Below are 25,875 nucleotides of genomic sequence, written 5' to 3'. Positions count from 1 at the left end.
TATTATGCCTTTATATCCAACCTGTATGCCAGGTTTTCCAATGACTGTATTTTGGGTTGTGTGTAGAGTGCTAAGAAACTGGTATGATGGAGAATCAACAAGTGCTTTGTTCCTGTGAAATTTCTAACTTCAGCCTTGAGGGCTTTTAGCAAATTTGCACTGGTAACAAGTATGGAAATGCCTGAGATTAAGTTATAGAAAGTATCTTTTTTTTCTTCTTTTTGTTGGGCTGGACATGCTCGTTCTTGCTTTATTTAATGGAGCTTAAGGTTTTATACTAACAGTAGAGTAGGGTCAGGATTTTGCATATTATTTTTTTAATAAATATCCTATAGTGATATGTTTTTCCATAGGAGCTTTACTACCTTTAATTGTGATTTTTTTTTTTTTTTTGTGCACAGGTGTTATTGTACATACCTCTCATTGCCCATTTCTTGCCAAAGCTGAAAATTAATTCCAAATTCAGCAGTAAAGAACTAGCATTTCCTTTTAATACATAGGGTACAATGCTGATAGGCAACTTAATCAAATTTTTTTAAAAGCTTGTCTAGTGTCAGTAGGAAAGATTTTTTTTTTTTTTTTGTCTAATTAGCCTTTTATAATTAAAGCTAAGGCAAAGACGTGTCCCTTAGGAAGAGGATAGCTATCAGATTGGATATGGGCTGGAATTTATCTCAGACAACACAGATCAGGATAGAAATTTTCAGTTTGACCAAGGGGAATATTTACCTGCAAACAAATGTTCAGTTGGCATGCTTCTAGATTAAATATTTGCCTCCAGTGGCACTTGACATTGAAATTGGTATTTATATATGGGGGAAAAAAACCAAACAAACTCCAGCATCCTAGTATTTTTAAGCTTGTTTGCTTTCAGACTGTTGATTTGTATGCATTTGTCTTTAATGTTAAGACTAGTGGAGAGTGTGCTTAGGGTTTTTTCCCAGTGGGGTTGGCCAGTTGCTGGAGGCATTGATGGCAAAGGTGGGGTTCTGTCTGTGGCTCTGCAGGGTTTCTCCAGGGTGGCACTGAGTCTGCCTTGGGCTTTGGCTGTCACTGTGCTGTGGAGGGCACCTCGGCTGGCAGTGGCTTTGCCACCTGCCTCGCTGGCAGGCAGTGACAGTGGCTGGCACATACTGCTCTTCTGCTGCCTTGCTTCCCTGCACAGGTGCTGGTGCAAAAGTATTCAATTTGAATTAGTGTCTGACATAAGGGACTGTGCTGTAAGTATTTGGGTGTTACAGGAGCCTTTTTTTTTTTTCTAGTGCATGCAGGGCTGTGTGTACACAACATAAAATTTCAAATGCTATAGAAGTCAGGAGGGATTTTCATCTCACACTATTTACAAGCCCAGTACCTTGCCTCAATAAAGGTCTCGTTTCTTTAACGTCATAATTACCTTTTAAAACTGGAATATCATTTTTGGGTAACTTTTTTTCTGTTTTGCCAGTTAAGATCTCTTGCTGGCTCCCAGCAGTTCTAGGAACATGTATTAGTCATCAGAGGGGGGTTGAGGAGATAATAGTGCCTTGTGCAGGGTAATGGTAAGTGGTTTTTAGCAGTTGCAGAAAGTAATTGCAAGTTGAAGTAACTGCAAGCCACACTTGGAAGTTGCTGAAGTATCGGAATTGGTGAAATGTCAGAGGTGGAGTTGACGCAGCAAACTTGTCATTAAAGGTCAGCTAGAAAGGTTCTGACTGCAAGCACTTTCTCAGCACCAAGTCTTTGCTCTCAGATTTTGAGTACTGCCCCTATCAAAGAAGTATCTTTATGAACGCCACATCACACCCCTGCTTGGCACAGAAAAGTGAGTTCAGCAGGAAAGAGGTGGCATTGGAAATTTCCCTCTTTCAGCAGGCTTCTTCAACCTGCTCCTTCTGCACAGAGCCAGAGCAGCTTTGAGAGCAGACCTTGCAAAGACATAGGGGGAAAGTGCTGGACATGCAGCTCCTGCCCTGTGAGCAGGGAATAAGGAATAACCAGACATGACAGCCATTAGCCACAGCTCTTTATTGTGTGATGAGAAGATGCCCTTGTGCATCATAAAAACAGGATTTAGACATGTCTTCTGGCTTTGCTCTACTCTTCTAGCATCTTTTTGTTCTTTGTATGTTCTAAAAATGCATGAATTTGGGGTTTGCCCTTGTTTGCCTGTGAAGCTCTTCAGAAGCATTTAAAACCATGGGAATATCCACAGTCTAATTTCTGATACCTATGAAATGCATCAAAGGGAGTGTTTGCTTCCATGAGAATGTGGTTTGAGTTGACCCTTCAGGTTTTTCCATGATTTTATTATTTGGTAAATAAATGCCATGATGTCTTGATCATTAAGGTATCTTTTGAGATTGCTTTCCTTAGATGATAGAAGTGAAAAAATCAGAGCTGCAGGTGTCGCTCTGAGTGGTTTGCACTGATGGTGTGCAGTTTCTGTGCTGGGATTATGTTGTGTGTGTCCTGGCAGGGGTTTGGCAGGAGCTGGCCAGTGAGCTGATCCAGCTGGAAACTAACTGGGGGTGCAAAAAGTTTTCTATCAGGTAGCCACCAAAAACTATGTCCTGAAGCTGATACTGGGGCAGAAAAAACAGCCTGATCCTTCAAGGAAGATCACTCCTTTTAACAGCAGCCCATGGTTTGACTGGCTTAAGAGCAATTGAAGCCATGCCCAAGACAGTAGTACTACAGACTGAATCAATATTAAAATTAGGACAATTTGCTGTTATGACTTTTGATTTGATCTTAATGTATGGAAACAAACTCGGTGTCTTCTAGTGTTTCTGCTTGCTTTCAGCTTCAGAGTCTTGAATGATTATTTATGAACAACATTGAACTGAAGAAAATATCTAATGGCTTTCACTGAAGAAATCTGTTTGCCCATCTTTACAATATTCTATGCATTTTTGCAATCAAAGAAACCTTTAGGCCTGTAATGACATGAAAAACTGCTGAGAAGAAAAAGAAATTTGACAAACTTTTTTCTTTAAAGGATGCAGTTCAAACTTTAGAAAATATCACTCTCTACTATAAATAATTCTAACTGCTTTGTTAGAATTTTGTTCAGTGGGGGCAGAGCTGTGCTCCTGGCCCTGCTGTGGCAGGGTCACTTGTCTTCTCCACCTTTCTGGGAAGTGTTCCCCAGCTCCCCCAGATGTACATGTTGCATGTCAGGGAGTTCTGGCATGAGAACTTTGTCCTGTGCAACTTGCAGGCTGCAAGAATGGTCACACCTACTTAGAGTGTGGGCTTGCACAGGAGTTGCAGAGGGCTCAGTGAAGGCAGAGACTTGGAGCATGTTGACACAGTGTGTTAGTAAATGTGGATTAGTAGGTTAAACAAGCTGGCATTTAGTCTTGAGTAAGAGCAGTGTGCTTGAGTAGTTACAGCATGGAAGCTGAGATGCTGTTAACTCTCTCTTGGGCTCACTCCCTGCTGATTTATTTGGCCATATCCCATGTTGCAACCCAAAAAAACCATATTTTGTTAAAATTAAAATAAAAGTTGTCAAATGAGATTATAGCAAAAGTTACAAGATGCTGAAAAGTAATAAAATAATTTTGTTTCTGTTTGTGTATTCTGTTGTGGTGGGAGGAATATTTTTCATGCATGAAGGATCCTGTTATTTTGGTTGGCAGTATTATGTGGAAATAGCATCCTCCTGGATGGTTCTTTTTTTATGTATAAATAGCTGAATTAGCATAGCTAATGCTTAGTAAGTGTATGTGGAATTAATCAGTCCTAAAACATAAGCATTAGTGGAATGAACTAGATAATTCAGTGGTTTGAGATAATAGCTGCTTTCAGAATAACTATTATCTTTTTGGCTTTAGATTGTTCCCCGCACAGTTATCAAACAAATACAAATCTCCAGGGTTTAAAAAGGAGAATGAAATGAATTGCAAACACTGGAGACCTACAATATGTAGCTTTTTCCACTCAACTGTGAGTTGGAGTGTATTAGTAAAAAATCTGTAAGCTTTATTTCTGTGGTTTCAGGCAGGCCTAACCTAGCATTGCTGTTCCTGATGTGTTACAAAGAACTGGAAGTGTTACCCAGTGATAACCAGGGAAGAGCTTTGGCATGGATCTGCAAGGGGCTGACAGCTGATGTGGCAGAGGCTCTCTGGTCGTGTTAGTGCTCTTGTACTTTTGCAGAAAAACCTGATTTTTTTTTTTTTTCTTAAATTGTGTCTTTTAGCAAATAAAAATTCCTCTTTCTGAGGTGGCTTTGATTGTTATTAGCTCTTGATTGATTAATGCCTTTATTTTGAGGAAGAAGAAAGTAAGTGGGGAAAAATGCAACTTGTAATTTGTGACACTGCTGTTACTTAGTCCCAACCATATTCAAGTCTTGTTTTCCTGTTAAGTATTTGTAGCACTTGCAATATTTGTAGTACTGGGTATATCCATGATCAGTCACTATTGCTATTTGCAGGGCTATGTTTCTTTACCTAAAACCTGTTATTTTGTAGCAAATAGTAGGAAAAGAAACCTGAAGTTTTTTTATGCTTCAGAGACCCCATCTGTAGGAAGATCAGGTAAGTAATCTGTTTATGATACAAAATGTGATGTACTTAGGCAACTTTGATAGACACATCCCTTTTGAGTGTTCAGAATTTGGCAAACATTCCACACAGAAGTGTGCTTCCCTACAGGGTCCTTTGAGAAGAAAGGAAAAAGCATTCTTATGGAAAGGCATTTTTCCTCCTAAGCAAATACCATGCACACATGTATGTGATTTATCAACAGTGACTGTGATAGTTCAATTTTGTGTAGGACTTCTACATAAAATATCTTCAAGGTGAAATTTTAGAAGGTCTTAGCCTGCCTATGCCAACCAAAGTGTTCTGCTCAGTGATTGATTTTTCTCTGGGAAGTTGTAGCATCATGTAACACTGTTAGCCGGTGTTTGTGCTTGCTTTGCTTCAGTTCTGAAATCTGCTTTGTGGTTTGGCCTAAATAAAGGTGAGACCTAATTCCTCCCTTTTCTGGGGAGTTTTCCATTTTAAGTGTAATAGTGCCAGGATTAGCAACTGAAATTATGTTTGAAACTGGCTTCAGTTTTATGTATTCATTTCTGCAGAAGTGGCCTAACTGCAGCTTTATAAAATATGTGTGCAATGACACAGAGATGTCTGCCATGCTGTTCAAGAGTTCTTCCCTGTCATGAATTAAATCTCTTTCATTTCACAATTACCTCATTTGTTTATGGGGCATTTGTGGGGACTTGTTGATAGTGTCCTTGCTAAGGAGAGTGCAGCAACACTTGGTGACAGGTCTGCAAGCTGAATTGTCTAAAAGACTGTCTTTGCAAAATAACAAATGTTAATATTGATGTTTCTACAGCTCTTGAGAAGCAGTGTGTTGCAGGACAGTCAGTCTCCTGTCAGGCAGCAGCAGCCACAGCAGCAGGAAAGGTGTGAGCAATGCTTTCCACCCACACCTTGTTTACAGCTGTTACTTCACCAGGGCTATTTAACTGCTAACACAACAAAACAAAAGACCTTAGCTAAAGAACCAGTCAGTTTAATTGTATTTATGCTCAGTCCCCATTTTTGAGGGTGGCTGTTGACTTTCGCCAGCATAGATACTTCTTACTGCTCTCTGGCTTGTGTTTTCTCTGACACACAGTGGGCAGATATTCCATTTATTTCTCACTAGTTCCTCCTGTGTAGTAACCCAATTGGAGACTGTGACTAATGTGTGATGAGGAGTTGTAGGTAGATACCACCTTCCAGGTTGGCTGTGTGGGAGCCATGTGCTCCATCCTTGAAATCTAGCAGATAGCTTAGCTATGTCTGTAGTATGGCTGGTCTTTATGGAGATGGGTTAGTTCTTTTCTATGCAAAAAAAAAAAAAAAAAAAAACCCAACCAAACCAAACTGCTGTGGATTTGGTTCCACCTGGAGTAAATATGAGCTGGTGTAGAGATGTTCCTCTAATACCAAAGCTGCAAGCAGTTGCAGAAGCTGTGGAAGCTTCTTGGTGGATGTAAACAATAGCAGAATTTTGATTGCTGCTGTTGCAAGTGCTGTGTTGGATCAAGTTTGTGATTAGAGAGCTTTAGTCTCGTATTCCTAAAAAAGAGTGGATTTTTAAAAATACCAAAACCAAACCTTGTGTCTGTTCTTGCTTACACGACAGAGGAGAGGTGGAATGGCTGCGAGATGGTATCCCCTGCAGCAGGGAGGGTAACATTAGTGTTGCAGAGCTGGGATACGGGTGCCTTCTGCAGGAGATGCTGCCCAGGGGAATGGATGGATGAAGCATGATGGCTTTGCAAGCACAACCAGCTGCTCCTGCCCTGCTGCAGCAGAATGAACACTCCCACCTGGAGTACTGGAATGAACACTCCCACCTGGAGTACTGGAATGAATACTCCCACCAGAAGACTTGTCTCTTAGAGGCTATTTTTTTTTTATTTCAAGGGAGGGAGCAGATTGTCATCCTTAGGTTTTGGATAAGAAGATACAAAGAGGGACAGTAGCTCTTCAAGGTCAGTTTATCTTGGAGTGAAGTTCACAGTTGGTGTTTTACTGAATGGGCTCTGGTATGGAGGCGTAATAAAGCAGCGGCCACATAGGGCTGTGAGTAAGTGGAAGGAATTCCTATACCTGAAATACCAGAGAGCTAAGATAAGGCAGCAGTTGGGGAGTCTGTTTCAGAACAGGTTTTCCCTTTATCTGAGTCCTGTGACTTGGCGCGATAAGAGCTGTGAAATAGCGCTGTGTACGCCAGCGCTGGTGCCTCCCCCTGCTCGGGGGTAAGCACGTTTCTGCTGAGCACAGAAATGCTCAGATCCTGCTTTTTCCAGCAGTGCTGAAAGGGAAGGCTTTCCCTGCAGGGTAGATGAGTGTTTTGGGAGAAGGAGGTCTGTATTTCTTTGGGAAGGGAAATTAATACTACAGGCCAGGTTTCTATTTTTCTTGATGGAGTTTTGCATAGTGGCACTTAGGATAGATTGGCTTAGAATAGCACAGAATGAGATCAAAGAAACGGTTTGTAGAGTGGTATTTTTGATGTTACAAATTAGATATTTATGAGTCCTGGGGGAAGGAAATGCACAATGAAGCAGCCAGTACAAAATTTAAGAAACGTTCCAACACTCATTTACAGGGATAATGTCTAACTTGATTTCTAGATAACAGAAACTAGAGATTATTAATTTGTGTGCCAGGATTTGAGATTAGTAGAATTTTGTAAGTAAACATTGCATGGTACAAGATAAAATGTATCCATAAAAGAAGAGGCTATTTTGCTTTGCCTGATGTTATCTCACTTAATGATTTCAGTGCTTTTCTGTTTTGCTGCTGAAAGGGTACTCTAGAATTGATGAGATTATAGCAATCTTAGAGTAGAAACTTCTTTCCTCTAGGGTAAAAATGTACTTGTTAAAAGCATACCACAAACAAAGACCCGGCTAGGTTAGTTGGCCAAATAAACAATAAATATTTAAGATATTGGAAGATTGCCATAAGTGTCAGATTGAAAGTATGTTGGTACTACTGAATTCAGATTCTTTGCAGCAGAGGAGATGTGCTGCCAGTAATGGGGAATGTTGGACTTCACCTGTGTTGTTGCAATCTAAAGATTGAATGTTTCGCAAACTTGGATTTATTCACGTGTTACTAGAAAAGTTTATGTTTTGGAAATAGAACTTGGATAGTCAGAGGTAAGCTGTATGAATTGGGGCCTAAATTCTGGGAAAAAAAATCTAAATATATAGACATTTCTTTGAGCATGAATTAGCACCATCACTCTGACAAGAGCAGTAATAAATAAGTGGTACTGGGTGGAGGGAGGGGTGCAGAGGGCGATGGGGAATCTGAGATTACTGTGAGTGCTCTTTTTTTTCTCTCTTTTTCCCTCCTTCCTCTCTCCCCCTTTCCATTTACAAGCCTCCACACCAACTTGCTTGCCTGCCACATAATTGCTAGTACCCGTCTGTGCAAATGAGTTTGCACAGTACTCCAGGAAAACCAATGTTTCAGATGGTCCCATGTTTCTCTGTGCATTTACTGGGCTTTGTGATGTTTTGGATAGCATACTTTTGTCTGAGCCTGTCTGTGGTTATCATCATTCATTGTGTTAAGCAGATCATTAATGCTGCCATCTTTTTGTAGATTTGGGCATTAAGGACATAAGGTTAAAGAAGAGTGTTCCAAGTGGGAAGTCAGACTGAACTTAAAAGTCAGAGTTAGGGTTGTCCTTCAAAACTATATTGAAATCATATAGCTAGTGAGATGCATGGAGGAGGTCATAGTCTCTTCCAAGTTAGAACTCTGAAAAGGTGATTCTTCCTATAAAAGTGGTTGGTATTTTGAGTTAACTTTCTTTTCTTTATGTGTCTCTCTCTTATTTTTATGGGAATGCTCTGAATCTTGCTTCTTGAGAAATTGCATGCATTTAAGTGCTGACCTTGCTACAGCACTTAGGGTACAGCCCACTAGTGTTAATTAACCTTTAGGCAGTGTAGGATGATGAATTTCATTTCATTTAACAGATGAAGAGTGTCGTTAAAAAGAGATTAAGGTCAAAAGCATCTGCTAATTACCTCATTTTCTAATTAAGTAGTCTCCTAATTTGAAATTAGAAAAGCTTGTTTGTCAAAGTGCATAGGAAGGACTGCCCTGTACATGTCAAAGCCCTATTGCTCCTGGTGGGTTTACCTGTGAGAGCCGAGCACTTTTCCTCACTGAGCTCTGGGGATTTGGATTAGGCACAGCCTGGAGGTTCCTCTGCAGTGAGGCTTTGGGAGTGCAGGAGAGATGCTTTCCTTTTCTTGGTGTCTGTCCTGCTGTGGCCACCCTGGAGCCCCAGGCAGTGGCTGGCTGTGTCTCTGTCCTGCAGAGCTAAAGCCGGTTGAGTTTCTCCATAGGGTGGCTTGGGTGCCATCTGGTTTTGGTGCAGGGAGCTCAGTGGTGAAGAGGAAGACTTTTGTAATGTGGTCCCTCTTCAGGATATGAAAAGTTGTTTTCTTAGAAAATATTAGCTAGATCAGTTTGGGCATTAGGGAGGATGGGGATTTACAGAGTTTCTTGCTCACTTGTCACTTTTACATCAGCATTTTAGAATGGAAGTGTTCTAACACTTCTTGCAGAATATGAAATATTTCCAGTGAAGGAATACTGTTCTATGTGTGCTAAAGTGTTAATGCATGTGTAACTTGCAGTAGAGCAGTTTAGTGCGGCTGTCTCTGGTTTCTGTGTGAATTTCCAAGCCTCTGTGTTAGAAAAGATGCCCCCTGCCCCTCTCCTTACTGTGACATGGAAATGGGGCAGCACCAAATATTGATAAGAGCTTGGGGTGGCTGGGATAGCTGCTGGGCTATTTATATGGAGGATCCCAAGTGGGTGCCCATAGCCACTGTGGATTCTGTGGGGTGTAGAGGTCACTGATTTGTAGCAGATGCAGTATTTTGGAAAGGGAAGGGCTTGTCTTGCGGATTCAGGACCAAGCATTGGAGTGTAATATCAGGAGGCAAGCAATGTTAGGGGAAGAAAAGTACTTAAAACCATAAGGTTTATTAAGCAGTGGGTGGGGAAAACCCCATGAATGGTCTTACTCTTGAGATGCATCTCAATGGAGGTGGAGCTGATAGGAAGTTGGGGAAAGATATGAGGCAGTGCCTGCATAATTATCTGCCTCTTCAAGTAATCAAATGGATACCTCTGTCAAATGTGAGAAATGTCTGTAAGTGTTTGTTCTGGTTTTGCAGTCTGCCTATCAAAGCTAGCATCAGCAAGTATGAAATAGGAAATTTTTGTGCCCAGTGAGTTATACAGTTACTGGAAACTTAGGCAAGCAGAACACTCATGCTGATCAAATATGGTATGGGTGGGGCTATGCCCTGTGAATCTCATGCTGATTATCTGTATTTCTAGATTATCTGTATTAAAACTGAGTGTTTGCAGCAGTAGATACACAAGCTTATTACAAAAATATTTGTATTTTCTGTAATTTGTGGTTATTATTGGGTTATTTTTGTCAGGATGTTTTTGTGTCATCTTTTTATCTTTTTCCTGCCTTTGCTTTTTCATGTCAGAAAAATAAAAATATACAAAAGCCTATGTGCACAAAGCTGTGTAGCTTATACAAGTAGAGCTACTAATTGTTAGATGTGAAGTGGTAAATCATCTTACATGTCAGAATAACTCTTTCAAATAAAGTTACTTGAAAACATGGATCGTGTTCTTTATAATGTAATGATGCAGGCTCACAGACATGATCATGCTTCAGACTGGCCATAAAGCAGTCCACAATACCAAAGGCCAGTAGCAGCTGTTGCACTGCAGAATATTCATGGGCTTCAGCAAAATCATCTCATGGATCATCTACAGACAAGTAAAATACTGCTTGCTGTGGACTTGTGATCAAAAGGCTTTGTGGAATGGCTAGTGTAGAGTAATTTTTTTATTATTATCAATTACTTGTTGGGGATAAAACTAGCTGGGTTTTAAAAAAAATCTCATGAGCTGTACAAGGAAGACAGTCTTGATGTGATGGTCCTCGTGCAACATCAATCCAGAGCAAATGAGTGGAGAGTGTTCTTGACACATGTGTTCATTCAAGACAGTGTGTTCTTCCTGAAAACCTGAAGAAATGTCTTTGAAGGACACAAATTTAAGGTTTAGCTAGTGTTGGAAATGTTAATATACTGCGCTGTCTACAGTCAGTGACTTACCTGTACCTATCTCAGAATGTCTGCATTGTTATTCTAAAAAGAAAATAAAGAGTTTATGCTTTTGTCACCAGTAAGAAGTGTGAGATCAAGCAGTGCATTGGTTTTAATTTGGTGTAGGAAAACTGGAAGGTTAGGGAAAAGAATGAAAAACTAGCAAAGGAAGCCAAAGATGTGTGAGGTGATTGAGAGAGTTAAAGGCCAGAGTCTTGCACTTGCAGGAGGGGAGAGCTGGGAAGAACTTCCCACTCCACTTCCATGCCATAAGCTCTAGGTTCTAGGATAATGCAGTACTTTTGGGTTGTGGGGGAGTTCTTTGGATCCTCTGTGTTCATGTTGTGTGCTTTAATTACTATTCTTGGATTCTTCCCATGACTCACATCCTTTACAAAACTGAGATAATTTTGCATGTGCTGGCATTTGGAGGAGATACTGTGAGCAAAAGTATGGAGCCTTAATTCTGCTTTTTTTTATTGTTGCTAAAAATTCTGAATTACAGATATGGAACATGATTCTTGATCTTTGCACCTTGTATAAGGTACTCTTAAGACAGATGATCTGCAGAAAACTGCAGAGAGTTTTCTTTCTCATAATTTGTAGGAAAAATAAATTTGTCTGGTATCTCTCTGGAAATATAAGCCTCATCCAGAGTCAAATTTTTCAGTGCTCTTTAGAACAAAAATTGGAAGTTATAGAAATATATACTTTCCCTCACATGTGAGTGGATCATGGTCCTCATGAGAAAAGGTTCCTTGGGGACGCTTATCTCCTGAAATTGTCAGCCAGATCTTTATACCAGTCCCAGTAATTTCTGTTCCTTTTCCCTAATAAAAGACTCTTACTTCTCTGAGCAAAATACAGAAAATGCTGTGGGTGCCTTAACAGCCAGGGGTTTGAAATTACCTGTGGTTTATGTGGCTTTATTGGATAAAACAAAACACAGGATTTTCCACCCTGTGATTTAAATTTCCATGGGCTGGAGTTTGTAGAATTTGTTTTTCTGAAATACTGCTTACGTCTACAATGAATTCCTTACTTAGATTTAGTCAAAGCTGGGAGGAATTGACTCAGAGGGGTGATAATGGATGCTCTGGATTTGTTGAGGGTGCCCAGAATAGATGGTTCAGTAGTAAGATATTTTTTTTTTCAAATGTAGCCAGTTCAACATTCTCCTAGGCAGCAAATGATGAAGGGTGATGCTGTTCAAATGCTGGTACTCTCACATGCCTGCTAGATGAAGAGTGATGAGTGATATGTGGTTTAGAAGGTTTATTAAGTACCATGACTGTGTCCTGGATACTCCTTTTGGAGCTCCTGGCCCAGGCTGAGGGGCAATTTGAATTGCTGCCTTGGTGGATCTGCTAGGAGGGGTTTGGTGCCTGGGGCTGTGAGTCCCACACAGAGTCACCTGCTGCTCAGTGCTGAGAAATGAACCCTCATTTCTAGAGTCATCCCTGAGTCTCATCAGTACCAAATACAAGCATCCCATGGATATCCCTTCTTACTCCAAAAGCAAGGGAAGAGTTGATAAATAGCTAAAAATAAAAAAATCAGACTGATGAACTATGAAAAATAACAGAACATCTTGTTTTGAAGTTGTAGCACTGTATGGTTAGACGTAGAATGTTTTTATTGTCATTGAGTGCCAGTACTCTTACCTTAAACCAGCTTTTAAGACTGAAAAACCTTGGATTCACATCTATGTGGATGTCTCCTCACTGCTACCAGTGAGCACTGTAGATGGGGCTTTTTGTCCACACTGGATCTTGTTCCCAGCATGTCCCTTGAAGGCATAAATCCTCAACAGCTTAGAAAACATGACCAGCACATCAGAAATTGTGATGCTTGGTTATAATAAGAATAACCAGATAACTAAAAAGGTATTTTTAAAATGAATCAAATTAATTAATCAATAGTTGACTGCACTTACAAATTACTTGCTCTATTTGCCTAACTGGTTTCCCTTTTAAAATAAATTTCTCTCTGGTTTAATAAAAGAAGAGCAGCTTATGGAAGGCCTGGATAGATGTGTGTCTATGTCTGCACAAGGGAAAGGACAGATGTTCAGTAGTGGGAGAAGAGGAAGGGAGGAGATGGAGTTTTGCCTCCCATTGACTGACTTTGTTCTTGCATAAGAGCTGTTTCCTCTCTGAAGGAGGAGGGCATGTCCTTGAAGGAAGGTTTTTTTTTCCTTGCTTGAACTTCTTTTGAAGTAGTAAAACATAAAATATGTTTTAAATGAAAGAGTAATCTGAAAGATATTGTGAAAACTTCTGTGAAGAAAAGGTGTAATTGTGCAGATTTGTCAGAATGATCTCATGGATTCCAGCTTTGTTTACTTATAGGGCATCTTCTTTTAAGATAATCCTTGCTGAATTACTTTTCAAGACACTGCCAAGAAGGGCATGTTGGAATTCAGTTGAATGTTTGCTGTAATGGGTGAGATATTTGGATTGGGAATTATTAGTTTTAAGTCTCTAATAGTTGCCAGGGTAATATATGGTTGTCATCACTTGAAACAGATGCTACTTCTCTAGAATGATAAAGAACAATGAAATGTCTTCCAAGTGTGCTACTGTATTCTTTGATCAACCAAATTAGTCTTGATTTCCCAGTAATATCCTTGCCCTCCAGCTTCTTTCAGTGTCACCTGTTGTCACCTGTGCCCTCTCTGCAATGCAGAGCAGCCACTGGTGTTTTGGAGCCTCCCGTTGTACAACAGGACACATTGCTTTGCCTGGTTTGGAATCAGCTGGGTGGCTCAATCTTCTTGGCTTTCTCCTCATGTCCCATTTCCCTAATTGTGTCCCCTGACAAACGATTGGGTTGAAGTTGAGTTTGAGGGTCCTTCTGCCTCTGTGTGCTGTGCCAAGGCTTGAGCTCCCCAAGGAGAACATTGGTCAGCTCCTCTGCTGTCTCACCGGAGGTGTTGAGGAGGTCAGAGCATTGCAGCTCACCCTCACAGGGCACTTGTTCTTCAGAGTTCTAGCTAGTGATAGGACTGTACCTTTGGGAGCTGCAGCAGCCAGCTAATGTGGCTGCAGCACCCCAATTTTGGGGTGCTGGGGTTCAACAGCAACAGTTTGGGCAATGTTAGTAGTTCATGGGAAATAAAGATGTCCAGGGATGTGCAGAGCATTTGCTTCTGTACTCATCAGAGAGACTGGTCAGCAGTGGAACCTTTCCTGGTTTGGTAATTATGCTTGTTTGGACTCTACACAGGGAGCAGAGTAGTATTTGGCTTCTAAAATTATGATTTGACATAGCTACTTATTCCTTTTACAAGTGTTTTATAGTGATCTGCTGTATATTTATGCAGCCTGGGAACATATCCATAATTTATCCATTATAATGGATAATATCTATTATTTGAGGACATTGGCCAACAAAATAAGCAAAAAAAAAAAAAAATTAAACTGGGATGAGTTTCCCCCTTTTTTTTTTCCCCCTCCTCTTTTTTTAAGGAAATGTCAAACTGCTTTTTTCTGTTTGGACTGCTACTCAGTGTAAGAGAAGTTAAAATGTTTATAATATTTTGAAAATAATTGTTCTCTGGAGTGTTCATTCTGTCTAGTCCACTGCAGCTAATACTTGCAGGACAGTAGAAATATGAATTATATGGTATTTTAAGTCCATTTGCTTTCCTGAATTAAAACCTTTTCTTCATGGATTAATTTACCTTGGTTCCTTTTTGTATGCCACATAGGTGTGGATGCACGTAGGAACTTTTCCCAGCTCCTTAAAACTGATGGGGGTTTATGTTTTGAACATGAAGGCTTTAATAAAAGAATCTTACACAGCCCTTCCCAACCTGGGGTAGGTGTCACAGGTCTGGGTTTGTAAAGTCCTGCTGAGAAAGCATTGGGTGTGCTGGGCTGTGGGGTTATTCAAATCAATTTTCTGTGTATAGGGAGGTACAGTTATGGATGATGGGATTAAAGGTCTTTTTGTTGAGTCCTAATCTGTTGTCTCTGGGTCTTGATTTGACTATATACCTTATTAATTAATTAATTCCCCTGCAGTTCTTTTTATCAGCCAGAATGAATATAGTACTAACCATGAAGTGTACACTTCTGCTTTTGCATTAACCAAATAGTGAACTAAAAATATATGCAAAACTGTGATTTAGGGGCTGGATTATTATTGTAACCTGAAGTGTTCCTTTCAGTTCAATAATAATTTTGGATACATTTAATTACTAAAGGGTTTTTAGGGTTTTTTTACTAATTAATTGTAGGAATTCTGTTTGTATTGTGAAAGTATTAATTATGGTGCTTTATTTTGGTTGGCTCAATTCTTGGTCGTTCAGTAGTGAGTATCGTGTTTTAATGGAGTGGAAGTTGGCATTAAACTCCTTAATCTTTTCCATAGTGAATTGGAGGAATTTGGCTCAGTACTTCTTTTGTTTACATGTATTTTGGAAGTGCCCCTACTCAAGTATTTCAAAGCTCAAGACTTTTTTAGGGAAAATCAAACTATTAGGATTGTGACTTATATTAAATTTTTTCTCCTACATATGTCTTCCTAAGATTAATGAAAACTAAAGTTTAGATTTAATAGAATCAAAGTAATAATACCAGCTATTTACCTTTACATTTAAATTTGCTGTATTTATTTTGTAGACTACGAACTCAAGTGAGCTGTATAAGTGAATTTTTGTTAAGCTATATTAGAAGTTCCTTACTGAGTTTTTAGGAAGCCTTAAACAGAATGGGTAAGGAATTCAGTACCTTATGACTGAGCAGCATATTCTTTTACAGTTTGTTTTTTTTTTTAAAGTGATTGGCCTATGATTTATTAGAACAGCCAAATACAGAAATCTGTTATGTGTTATTTTGGCTTGGCAGAAATAATGCAAAGAACTGTCAAAGGCAAAGAGTAAGCAGAAGCTGTAATTTCCTTTTTACCACTGAAGAATAGATTTGGCTGGGTTAGGCCTTCAATGCTAATCTATCTCTGTGTGGCCAAACAGATTTTTGGAACCTTTTTGTAGTGCATTTATTTTCTCTTCACTTGAGGCCAAGTGTTACAAGGTTGTATGTTTTTTGGCACATCCATGGTGGTGATGTGAAAAAAATAAAGAGAAGGAATCGAAATTAAGAAGTCTGATCCTAGACCACGTAAATTGAGATTGCCACTTGATGCAATTAGGTCATTGTTAACGGTACTTGTATGTTCAACTGTGGATTTTTTTTTAAACTTTGAAACTTGCTTTAATATTAAGAGTCATAGTTAAAATTCTTCAACAGTTCCACAAGAATATGTTGCAGAATTTTATACATTTTTGGTTAATTTAGTTGGTTGTTTAAATAAGGTTAATTTCAGTCTTACTTCTACTTGTAAGGATGTTTTTCACAGGAAGCACATTCTCTCTTGTGGTTTTAATAGGTCCGCACTCTTTAAGCCTTCTGTCTTAGCTAATGATTATTAATGATTTCTGTCTTGAAGCACTAATTCGATGTTTGCCGTAATATCCGTTCCTTATTTGCCTGAACTTGCTTGGTAGAATGTCTTCAGTATTTCAGAAGGATGGGACAGAACTACTGGTGCTGTACATGCCTCTTTCTGTGGCTTTTAATTCAGAACAAAGCAATTCAGTGCCTCTTTCTGCTCTGCTTTTGCCATGCACAGATGACAGCATCTCGGCTGCCAGCACCTCCGATGTCCAGGACCGTCTCTCAGCCCTGGAGCTGAGAGTGCAGCAACAAGAGGATGAAATCACCGTGCTGAAAGCGGCCTTGGCTGATGTGCTGAGGCGTCTTGCTATCTCTGAAGACCATGTAGCTTCTGTGAGAAAATCAACACCAAGCAAAGGTAAGCCCAAATTTGGTAAACTCTTCCTAGAGTCAGGCTCTGTTATGTCAGAATGTTCTCCATTGGTCACTTGTTTTTCCCTTTTCTGTCTCATTTGGGAAGGCCGATCTATTTTGAGCTGGAGGGGTTAGGTTTAGAATAGTGGCTTAAATATATACAATCAAGAGATATCTGAAATATGCTTATAAATTCTTTTGCTTGCTAAAATTTTTATGGTCTTGATACCCCTGAAAATTTCCCTTACTTCTTGTAAAAGGTTCCTGGTTTAATTTCAATTGTGGAACATCAGCCTGCCACTGGAGGTTCTGGGGCTTATTTATGGACATTTTTGAGTCTCAGCTTTGACTTTGCCTGGAAATTACTCACCTGAAAGGGCATATTAGAGGTTACGTTTTCTCTTGCTCCTAAATGATTACCACAACAAAAGCCAAAATACATTGCCACCAAATAAGAAGGCTTTCTGAATGTAGTTATTTTTTGTTCCAGTACAGAGATAATTTACCACCAGTAGATCTCATGTAAGAAATGACCATGTAGCAGCAATATCTCTTTTGGTTACTTACTAGTAACTTTTATATTGTAGCACTGATATATGTAGGATTGTTTAAAAGTAAAGAAACTAGATACTTTTTGCACTAATATTTGTATGCTTCACCCCCATCCCCCATGGACATTTCATTTTGTGTTCTGGAGAAGTATTTGAGTTGAGTTTTGAACTTACTCCAACTTAAAGTTGTGTATTTGAAGAGAATTATGTCTGTGTATGTTTCTGGCATATATCAGATTATATAAAAGATTAGATCATGTTTCGAATAAATCACAGTTTTAATTCACCATAATTGCATGTAACCACATCATACCATGCAGCATAGAGATCTCTGGGATCAATCCCTGTGTGAGTCTTGCAGTGCACTAATTGCGGCAGTGCCAGTATAACACTGAAATGATGTGATGTGGCCTGTGCTTGTTTGGGTGACCACTTCATATAGGCTGAAAATGCTGAAAGTTTGAATTATTTGAGATGTGACAGAAGGATCAAATTCCTTAATTAAGTGTTTTTGCAGTCTCTCTGCCAGATGGAAGGAAGTCATGATGCTTAATTGGCTTGGGCTCTGAATCCTGCCATTCTCTCTTGCCTGCTGAATGGTGGACTGTTGTCATCTCTGCTTATAAATGCAGCTTTTATCTACCCAGTGTACATGTCTGGTCTCATCAAGATTGAAGCTTCTTTTTACAACTCTTTTTAAATATAGCTTCAGTAGATATTTTTACTTAATCACTCTGCTGTCTGTTGTCCATTATGAGAAAGAGAAAATGTCCAAGTGTATAACTGTGTGCACCATCGTGCTTTATTCTTCCTGTTTAAATGCAGAGGAGCTGGGATGTGCACAAACATGGCTAAAAACCTTTGGCTTGGAGCTGTCTAACACCCAGCAAACTTTGTGTACAGACAGGGCAGTCTTCCTGTGTTCTGCAAAATGCCTTGGGGCCATCTCCTTTCTGCAGGTCTTGGGACCATACTCAATTCTCTAGGTCTATTTGTTTGGTGAGAAATAAACTAATTCTTTGGGGGAGGCAGAGCAGAGGAAGGGTGGAATGTCTTCAGTTTGGTCATATTATATCTCTACAATTGAATGGCAGCAGCATGGAACTGTGAAGAAAGAGATGGGAACAGGGACAGATACGTCCATGTATGATCTAATTCACTGGACTTAAATGAATTATGACTAATTGTCACTGTATTTAATTGGTGATGGATGTGTCCCCATTGTGTTCAATTACACAATATCACCAGACAACACATTAACTTCACTGTTAATCTTGAAATCAGCTGTATATAGAATTCACAGAAGAATATGCTTACATACAGAGACTGGAATTTTAAGAGACTAAAATTAGACTTGAAGCATAAACGTGGGATTAAAACAAGTTCATGCATCGCTTTTTGCAACACCCTAGGTTCTACTTTTGATGTCTGTATTTCAAATTTTTTCAATGGCCAAAAAACTCTTGAAATGTTTTAACAGAGATAAATGTGTAATTTCTTTGAATAAGTAGGATTAGAAGATGATCTGAATTGCCATTAAAAAATAACACTCAAAGAAGTTGTTGTTAGGTTTTCTTTAAAGTTTTATGCATGCATATAACAGACTCTTACTAGTCAAGTCATGATTGCTGCAAAGCTAACTGTATTCCTCCAAAACTCATCTTGGGGTTTGTGATCCTGTCAAGAATCTGGATTTCTGCATTAAAATAATTGCACTTTCATGTAAAATATTATAGGTAAATTGTCTTTTAAAATAAATGCTGAGGCTTTCAATCACAGAAATATTTTTTTCTGCAGCAACCCTTAAATACATACGGACATAAATAGTGAGAAAAGAGAATAGATGTCTGTATGTCCTTCTGAATACATGGGGAGAGATGTGTTTAATCTGAAGTATGGCAACACAGTGAGGTAAATATTTTTAAAACAAACTGAACTCAACAGGAATAATAGTACCAGAAAACACCATCCTGAATCCTTCCATCAAACAAAGGAGTTTCAATACAAGGTGATTACTAACCTAGTTTGAAGGGCGACTCTTCTACTTATTGCTGAAATGAGTTTTTTAAAACTTCTCAGTTTTTTTACTTTGTGCCACCTCGGCAATGTCTTTGAAAATACATTTTTCATAGGCTAAAAATAAGTGTTGTGAGCAGATAGTGAATCACACTGAAAGGGACAAATCCATCCTGATCATTTTTCACTGATTTTTCTTATTCTGAAGTTGATGGCTCGACTTGGTGAAAAAAGTGGTCTCTTCATCCTTTGTCTAATTTGTCTGCATGGCACATCTGGTGATCTAATTCTGTTCCTAATTTCCTTTATTTTAGAGTGACAGATTGAAACAGTAGCTGAAGATAAAGTTTTTTGCATTATCCTTTAAATCTTTGGTTTTCTTTTTTCCCCTACATTTTTGTCACATGCATATTTTGAGCTTAGTCCAGTGAAAAAATTTGTGTGATTTTTTAATAGATTTTTATTTCTAACTCATGGGCTCTCAGTCAGAAGGCTGCTACCTAGGATCTTGTGTGTAAAGCTCTGTCTCAGAAATAAAAGGCTCTTCATGCAGGGATTTGTGTACTGTAGAAGATAAGATAAAGGGCAAAATTTTTAGGCACCTTAGTGTCTCCTAGTAAAGCATGCAGTGGAGAGACTGTGTAAGGAAAATACTTCTGGTAGGGATTGCAGCAGGATTAGCACTTGTCTGTATTTCACAGTGAAAAGCAGGCTGGGAGTGTTTGTGCCTGACTTCCCAATGCAAAGTTATTCTAAATTGAGCAAATCTTTTCAATATAAAAAGATTGTGATAGTGCTTCTCCATCTCTGCATGGAGCTAAGAATAACTACACAAAGGAGAAATTACCAGGTCCAAAGACAGTTTTGAGGGTTAGAAATGAGTAAAGGCTCGGTAAGGGATCCTGTCCCCAGCAGCTATGGGGCTTCTTAGGATCATAGTCTGGGGGTGAGTTTATGGGTTTCATTTCTTTTCTTTCTCTCTTTCTTTTCTTTTTAAATAGATGGCTTGGTAAGAAGAATTTCTTTGGTGGGAAATTATTTGCATTTGGCAGCTCTGCACTCTGTTGCCACATGCCTCTGCTGTTGATGCATGATTGATGCTGTTAGCATTCACAAAAAGTTCCAAAAACAAAGATTACCTGGACACTGAAGAAAAGGAAAGCAGAAAGCAGTCTGGTACTTGTGGCTGCCAGCAAGATAGATTGGCTCCCAGCTGGTGCCTGGTAAACGTATTAAAATCTTCCAGGGTGTCAAAATGTGTGTAACAGGAGAATTCATCCCTCAGGCTCTGGGTGTGCAGACAAGTTTGTGGCACACTGTGGCACTAGTGAAATATCTCAGACTAATCATTTCACTGGAATATGAGCCTGAAAAAGTACATCTGATGTCTGCCTGTAGAGAAACAAAGAGTTCATGTCCTTTTTCTGGACTCAGAAGTGATGAGGAGACTTGACAAAGGTTAAACCTTTGGAGGAATATTTCCTATTGCTTGGGCAGGAATTGATATTAAATAACTCATATGCAAATTCGGCTCACAAACTGAAATTGGAATACTGAATGGCAGTTTGCAGAGAGGGTTTCCCATGACAGTGAAGAGTGGCAAACTGAGAAGCATTTTATTTTACTTAAAGCAGTGGTCTTGGGGACCTGGAAAATCAGGTGTATACTGGAAATGCAGTTGGTAGGGGTTTTTTTACTTATTTTTTTCTTTCCTTTGTGCAGTGGGCTTTTATAAGAGGACCCCATTGAGTTTTCCTTCTTTTCCTGTTCCCTTCTCTTGTATGAAATAGTGTATGTATCTCATTGCACTCCTGTAAGCAGAGTACTTCAGATGTAATTTTCAGCTTATCTCAATAATGGCTTCATTTCATTTGCATTAAGTAATTTGGTTTTATGTTAACAAAAAATGGCTTTTCAGGTGTTGAGCAAGCTTCATTAATGAAAGCTAGGACAGATTTGAGGTTTTTTTAGTCTTTACACTATTCAATAAGCAGAGTTGTTCTAATAACTCATTACATGTTTATGTTGTCTAATCAGTAAATGTTAAAGAAGCATTAAACAGAGGTATACATAGGAAAATGCTTTATGGTAGTGGTAGGATATAAGTTCTTATCCACAATATTAAAACTAGCCTGGCAAGCTTGTATGTGGGTCATTTTACTCATGGGGATAGTCCTATTGAAGTCTGCAGGCTGCATGCTCACATAACAAATAATGATACTCTTGAGGTCTTAATGCATTTCCCAGGGATTGGTTTTAGTGCCATCTGTTCTTTCTGCATTTCTTACAATTTTTTCCTATCTTCTGCTCTGACTTATTGAATATTTTATTTTCTTTTGTTACACTTACCTTCCTGATGTTCTTCATGTATTTTTCTTTATTTAAAAAATTTGGATCTAGAGGGAATTAATGAACTAAGGGTCACTAATCAGCTAAACCAAGGTTAGGATGGAGAAGTGAAGAATGAAGTTCAGAGGTTTTTTTTAGAGTTCTGTAACCTAATAATCTTGTTCATTGTAGAGGAATATTTTCAGTTGTGGTGATAAGTATCCTTATTCTTTTTTCCGTATGCTTCTTATAGTTTGGGGTATTTTTTGTACATCTGTGTATGTCTTTTAGAACAGTGTGAGCAGATTTCCTTGAGTAGTACTCTACTGTTCTCCATGATGCTTCTCAAACTAAGAATTGTAATGTTGGAAGAGTTCAGTGTTGTCACTAACTTTTTCAAATGGAAACTCCTTATTTGTAATACTTGAGGGGCTTTTTCATCACTTGTTTTCCAGAGTCTATCAAATAGTTTCAAATTACCATAGTTAAAAATTTATTTCCTCGGCTTAGAATTAGCCCATTTGGCAATTGGTTGAGCATGTAGATGGTGCCTCTGGGCAAGTATAGCAAAATAAGATAGAAGGGAGAAGGAAAAGGGCCGTGTGATTTGAATAAGCAATTGGCCAAACGAGTCTTTCAGTTTCCTGTAGCATGTCTTAAAATGCCTGCCCAAAGAACAGAGAGGTGCCTCCCCTAACACCTGAAAAATTAGTTTTATATCCCTATGAGGATCATTTAAAGTTGGAAGTATATTGGTTAAGTCAGTATTTATAAAAATCTAAAAATAAGTATTTAATTACCCTTAACATCTAAGTTAGTTTATCTACCTACTAGGAGAGATAGCTGCCCTTGGAGCTCAAGTTGTTTATGCATTAGCTATGCACTCTCAAACTGTTGCTTATTAACATGCCTCTATTTGGATAGTTCTTTTCCTTTTAACAGGAGATGACCAATAACGTATGTTTAATAGCTGTCTGTTGAAATCTGTGAAATTGGGCTTCCATTAAAAAAATATTAAAAGAGTGGGGTTTTTTTTAGCTAGTTGTAATTACTGTAATAAAGTTTCTTGAAACTTAACTATCTTAAAATTTGATTATTAAGCAAGAAGAAGCAAACCCACAGTTAGAGAATGGAGCTATTTATCCTGACTTGTTCTGTTCATTATTTGAGACCTAATGTCTCACTCTGACTTCTTTTCATGTGAGAGAAGAGGAGGACACTTTTTCAACCTAAAAAGTTTTAATCAAAATTTGACTCTTAGTATGTAAGCGAAGTAGTTGAATAAAACAGAATGCTGAAGAAAATATTTCCGTCCCCTTCAGAATGCAGTACTCTATTTAAAAAGAGTTTGGGGCTCCCAGGCTGTTTCTTTGCCAGCATCTTCCATGGGCTGAGGGGCTTGACATCCTTTGAAAGCAGAGCCATAACTAGAATTAGCTGCTTTTATGCAATTAATTGTAACTCCTTGAACCAAGTCTAGGATTTGTCATAATTTCTATTGATTTAGATGTTGTTCTATTAGGAAGAAAGTGCATATAAAATCTTACATTCTGCTATACTTACAACTATTTCTATCTGTTTTCCACAGCTCACTCTGTGGGCTCTCTGGAGATTTGCACACACTGGACACTTGTTTAGTAAGAGTACTAAATTGGTTTTCTGTCCTTCCTGGTAGAAAACCCCATGGCATGTAATATATTTATAATCTAAAAGCCTTTGTCACATTTTGCTGAAAGTCAAATAGTTTAAGATTGTTGAAGGATTTGATAGTGTATGCCTTAATGGAGAAAAAAAAGAAAAGTCTTCCTTCAAAACATCAAAAAAAATTTTTTTTTAGTAAGGTGTCATTTCTTGAACTTTTTCTTTTAAATCCACTTGAATTAAGAACCCAGAGAAGTAACTTAAATGTAGCTGCAGCTACTTATTTTAAATTGGAATTACCTGGAGAAGACAAACAAGTGTTTGGTTTTTTCTTGTAAGAAAGGCGGTTTCCCTGTTAGAATATTAGCAAATACAAAGATAGTGAGAAAATTGTTTCAGCAAATATATTTGATAACAGAATCACCTACGTTTTAATGTAACATATTCTGAGTTTTGGATTTGGGAAGAAAAGTGAATTACTAATTGATTCTCAGTTTCAGCGCCTTGTAAGTATGTTTGGAGGAAAAAGCTGTCATGTTATCACAGGACACACATTTTCAAACTTACCACGCTCAGCCTGGCTTCATTTTTTCCCCAGTTAGCTAATCAAGGCTGATAAAGAATTGGAAATAGATTTTTGGTTTATTGTGGTCTGTTTTTTCTAATCTTACTTATCTTTCATTCACACATTTGTATACTTGACAGATGTTAATAAAATGTTTCTTTTGAACTCTACAGATACTATTCTATGAAAATTATCAGAACAGAGATGAATCTGTCCCATAAAAGACATTTTTACCACTTTGATCTCTGACAATTTGACTTTAATCCTGGTCACCATACACTGCCTTTCATTCTGCTTTCCGTTTACATCTGGCTTTTGTTCCAAACTAGCAGATAAAGCTAAGTGCTATTCAGTGTGAAATATTTCAGGCTGCCTATGCTAGCAGGTGGTGAATGGCATGATATTGGCAGAGGTGTGCAGCCCAGTGCTGCCAGAGCTCAGTTGTTTGTGTATTGATCTGGAATTTCTGTTCTCCTGGGCCACTTCATTATTTCCAGGTCTCTGAAGCAAAAGCACTTGGTTCTATGAAGGATTATCTCTGCAGTGGAGAAGGTTATAGTGTTGTTAATTTTTGACATCTTTGGACTGCAGAGACGCCCTGGTTAAAAGTCATTAAAAGAGATGTGTGGTTTGGACTGGTGGGTCAGCTTCCTTGGACTTCTGACCCAGCTGGGAAGATCCCCCTTGTGTGTCTCTGTCAGTAGCCAGGTTTCACTGCCTGGAATGTGCACAGGACTTAAAATTCACTTTTCCTTTTCATGACTTAAAATATAAATGCATTTTCTTTACTTATAAATGCTGATGATTAATTGATTTTTTTTTTCTTCCCTTTAAAAGTAGGCACTCTAAAGTTTTTGATTATCTAATTAACATGCAGTATATAGAGAATTTGGAAGGGGTCTTGTTTCTTAGGGGTGTTGAAAATGGGGTTTGGGGATTTTTGTTTGTTGAGGGGATTTTTGCTACTTTTTTGCTTTTTTACATTTTATTGCACATTGAGTGTGGCACACTGACCAAGATTTTTGTTCTGGAGTGTAAGAAAGCCTGATATATTTCTGACACTTGAAAAAAAATCTGTCACTGCAGATTTTAATCTGGGTTATGTTTAATTGTTAGTCATTTTGCAAAAATGGTTTTTACTTCAATTCAAAAATCTTAATCTCAAATGTGATTTTGCGTGTCATGTGTTGACATTTAGGATTACTTTGCCGATCTACCATCAATATCCACCTTACTGGAAAACAATCCCAAAGCTGCAGTCTGGATCCCTTTTTTTATTGCTGTTGTGTTCATCATTGCATGGAGCAGGGCATATTCCTGTCATGAGTGCATACTGATGTCGAGTTTTATTTGTAATCAGTTTTGTCCCTGGACATAAGCAGGAACTAATGCTTTCCATACCTAGTAGGGGGAATTATTCTAGATGTAGCCAGTTAAAAAAAATAGCCTGCTCCTTGCACTCTGAGAGTGTGTTCCCCATCTTCGCAAGTTCCTGTATGCTCTCTGTAGCTCTGTTGTGCTTTGCACATCCCACTGAGTGCCTTACCCACCATGCTGGGAATTACTGCTGATTCTCCTGATTCACGTTTCTGAAAAGCCATGCTAGAGCTGGTTGGAGAGACAATAATCTATTACAATGGGCAGACAGAGACGTTAAGGTCATATAAAGTTCAAGTGTGAATCACAGGCCTTTATATTACGCATCTCCACAAAGAAGATGACTTACTTTGTCACTGAAAATAAAAGAAGCTAATTTATAGGTTTCTACAGTAAATGTGCTTTCTAAGCTCATGCGCTTTTGTTCTTGAGTCTGAATTGCATGGGGTAAAAAAATCTTGAGCTTCAGAGGCTTTATGCAGTATATTAAAGCAAATTCTAAAACAAATTTTGTATTCCAAATGTTTATCTTGCAAATAAAACAGTCTGTAAAAAGTAACACTTGGAAAGAATCATACCAAATTGACTTATACAGAATTTAGGAAGAACAATGATCTTTGATCTGTTTTTGGATTTTAAGTGTGTCTTTACTTTCTTCAGCCTTCTTTTATTCTCATTTCTGCCTGAGATATTCCACATGCTCCTTTTGGCTTTCCTGATCTGAATTTCAGATGTGATCACATGCTGCTTGGTGCATTTGAAGCGCTGTTTCGTTTGTGTAGGCCAGCCCATTTCTGCATTCATCCAAATAGTTCTGAAATCTAATATTCCCTTGATGGGTATCTCTTGTATATGATGTGGTAGCTTAAAATAAGAATCAATTTGCCTCTCAACCTGCTTGAAGGAGCTGTGCTG

At 38.6% G+C, this 25,875-nt stretch overlaps 1 protein-coding gene across 7 annotated transcripts in view; it reads left to right on the top strand.

Moving 5' to 3' along the window:
• Positions 1–25,875, top strand: part of EML4 (EMAP like 4) — a 147,284-nt gene that overhangs the window by 62,395 nt on the left and 59,014 nt on the right. For all 7 annotated transcript variants that reach the window (XM_064709006.1, XM_064709007.1, XM_064709005.1 and 4 more), the window contains exon 2: positions 16,304–16,486. In XM_064709006.1, coding sequence (XP_064565076.1) covers positions 16,304–16,486 — 183 coding nt within the window. The remainder of the gene's footprint in view (positions 1–16,303; positions 16,487–25,875) is intronic.

Source organism: Zonotrichia leucophrys, chromosome 3 (genome assembly GCF_028769735.1).
Source record: "Zonotrichia leucophrys gambelii isolate GWCS_2022_RI chromosome 3, RI_Zleu_2.0, whole genome shotgun sequence".
Taxonomy (NCBI): Eukaryota; Metazoa; Chordata; class Aves; order Passeriformes; family Passerellidae; genus Zonotrichia; species Zonotrichia leucophrys.
The sequence above is the reverse complement of the archived record's forward strand: the minus strand, read 5'-3'. Positions and strand labels throughout refer to the sequence as shown.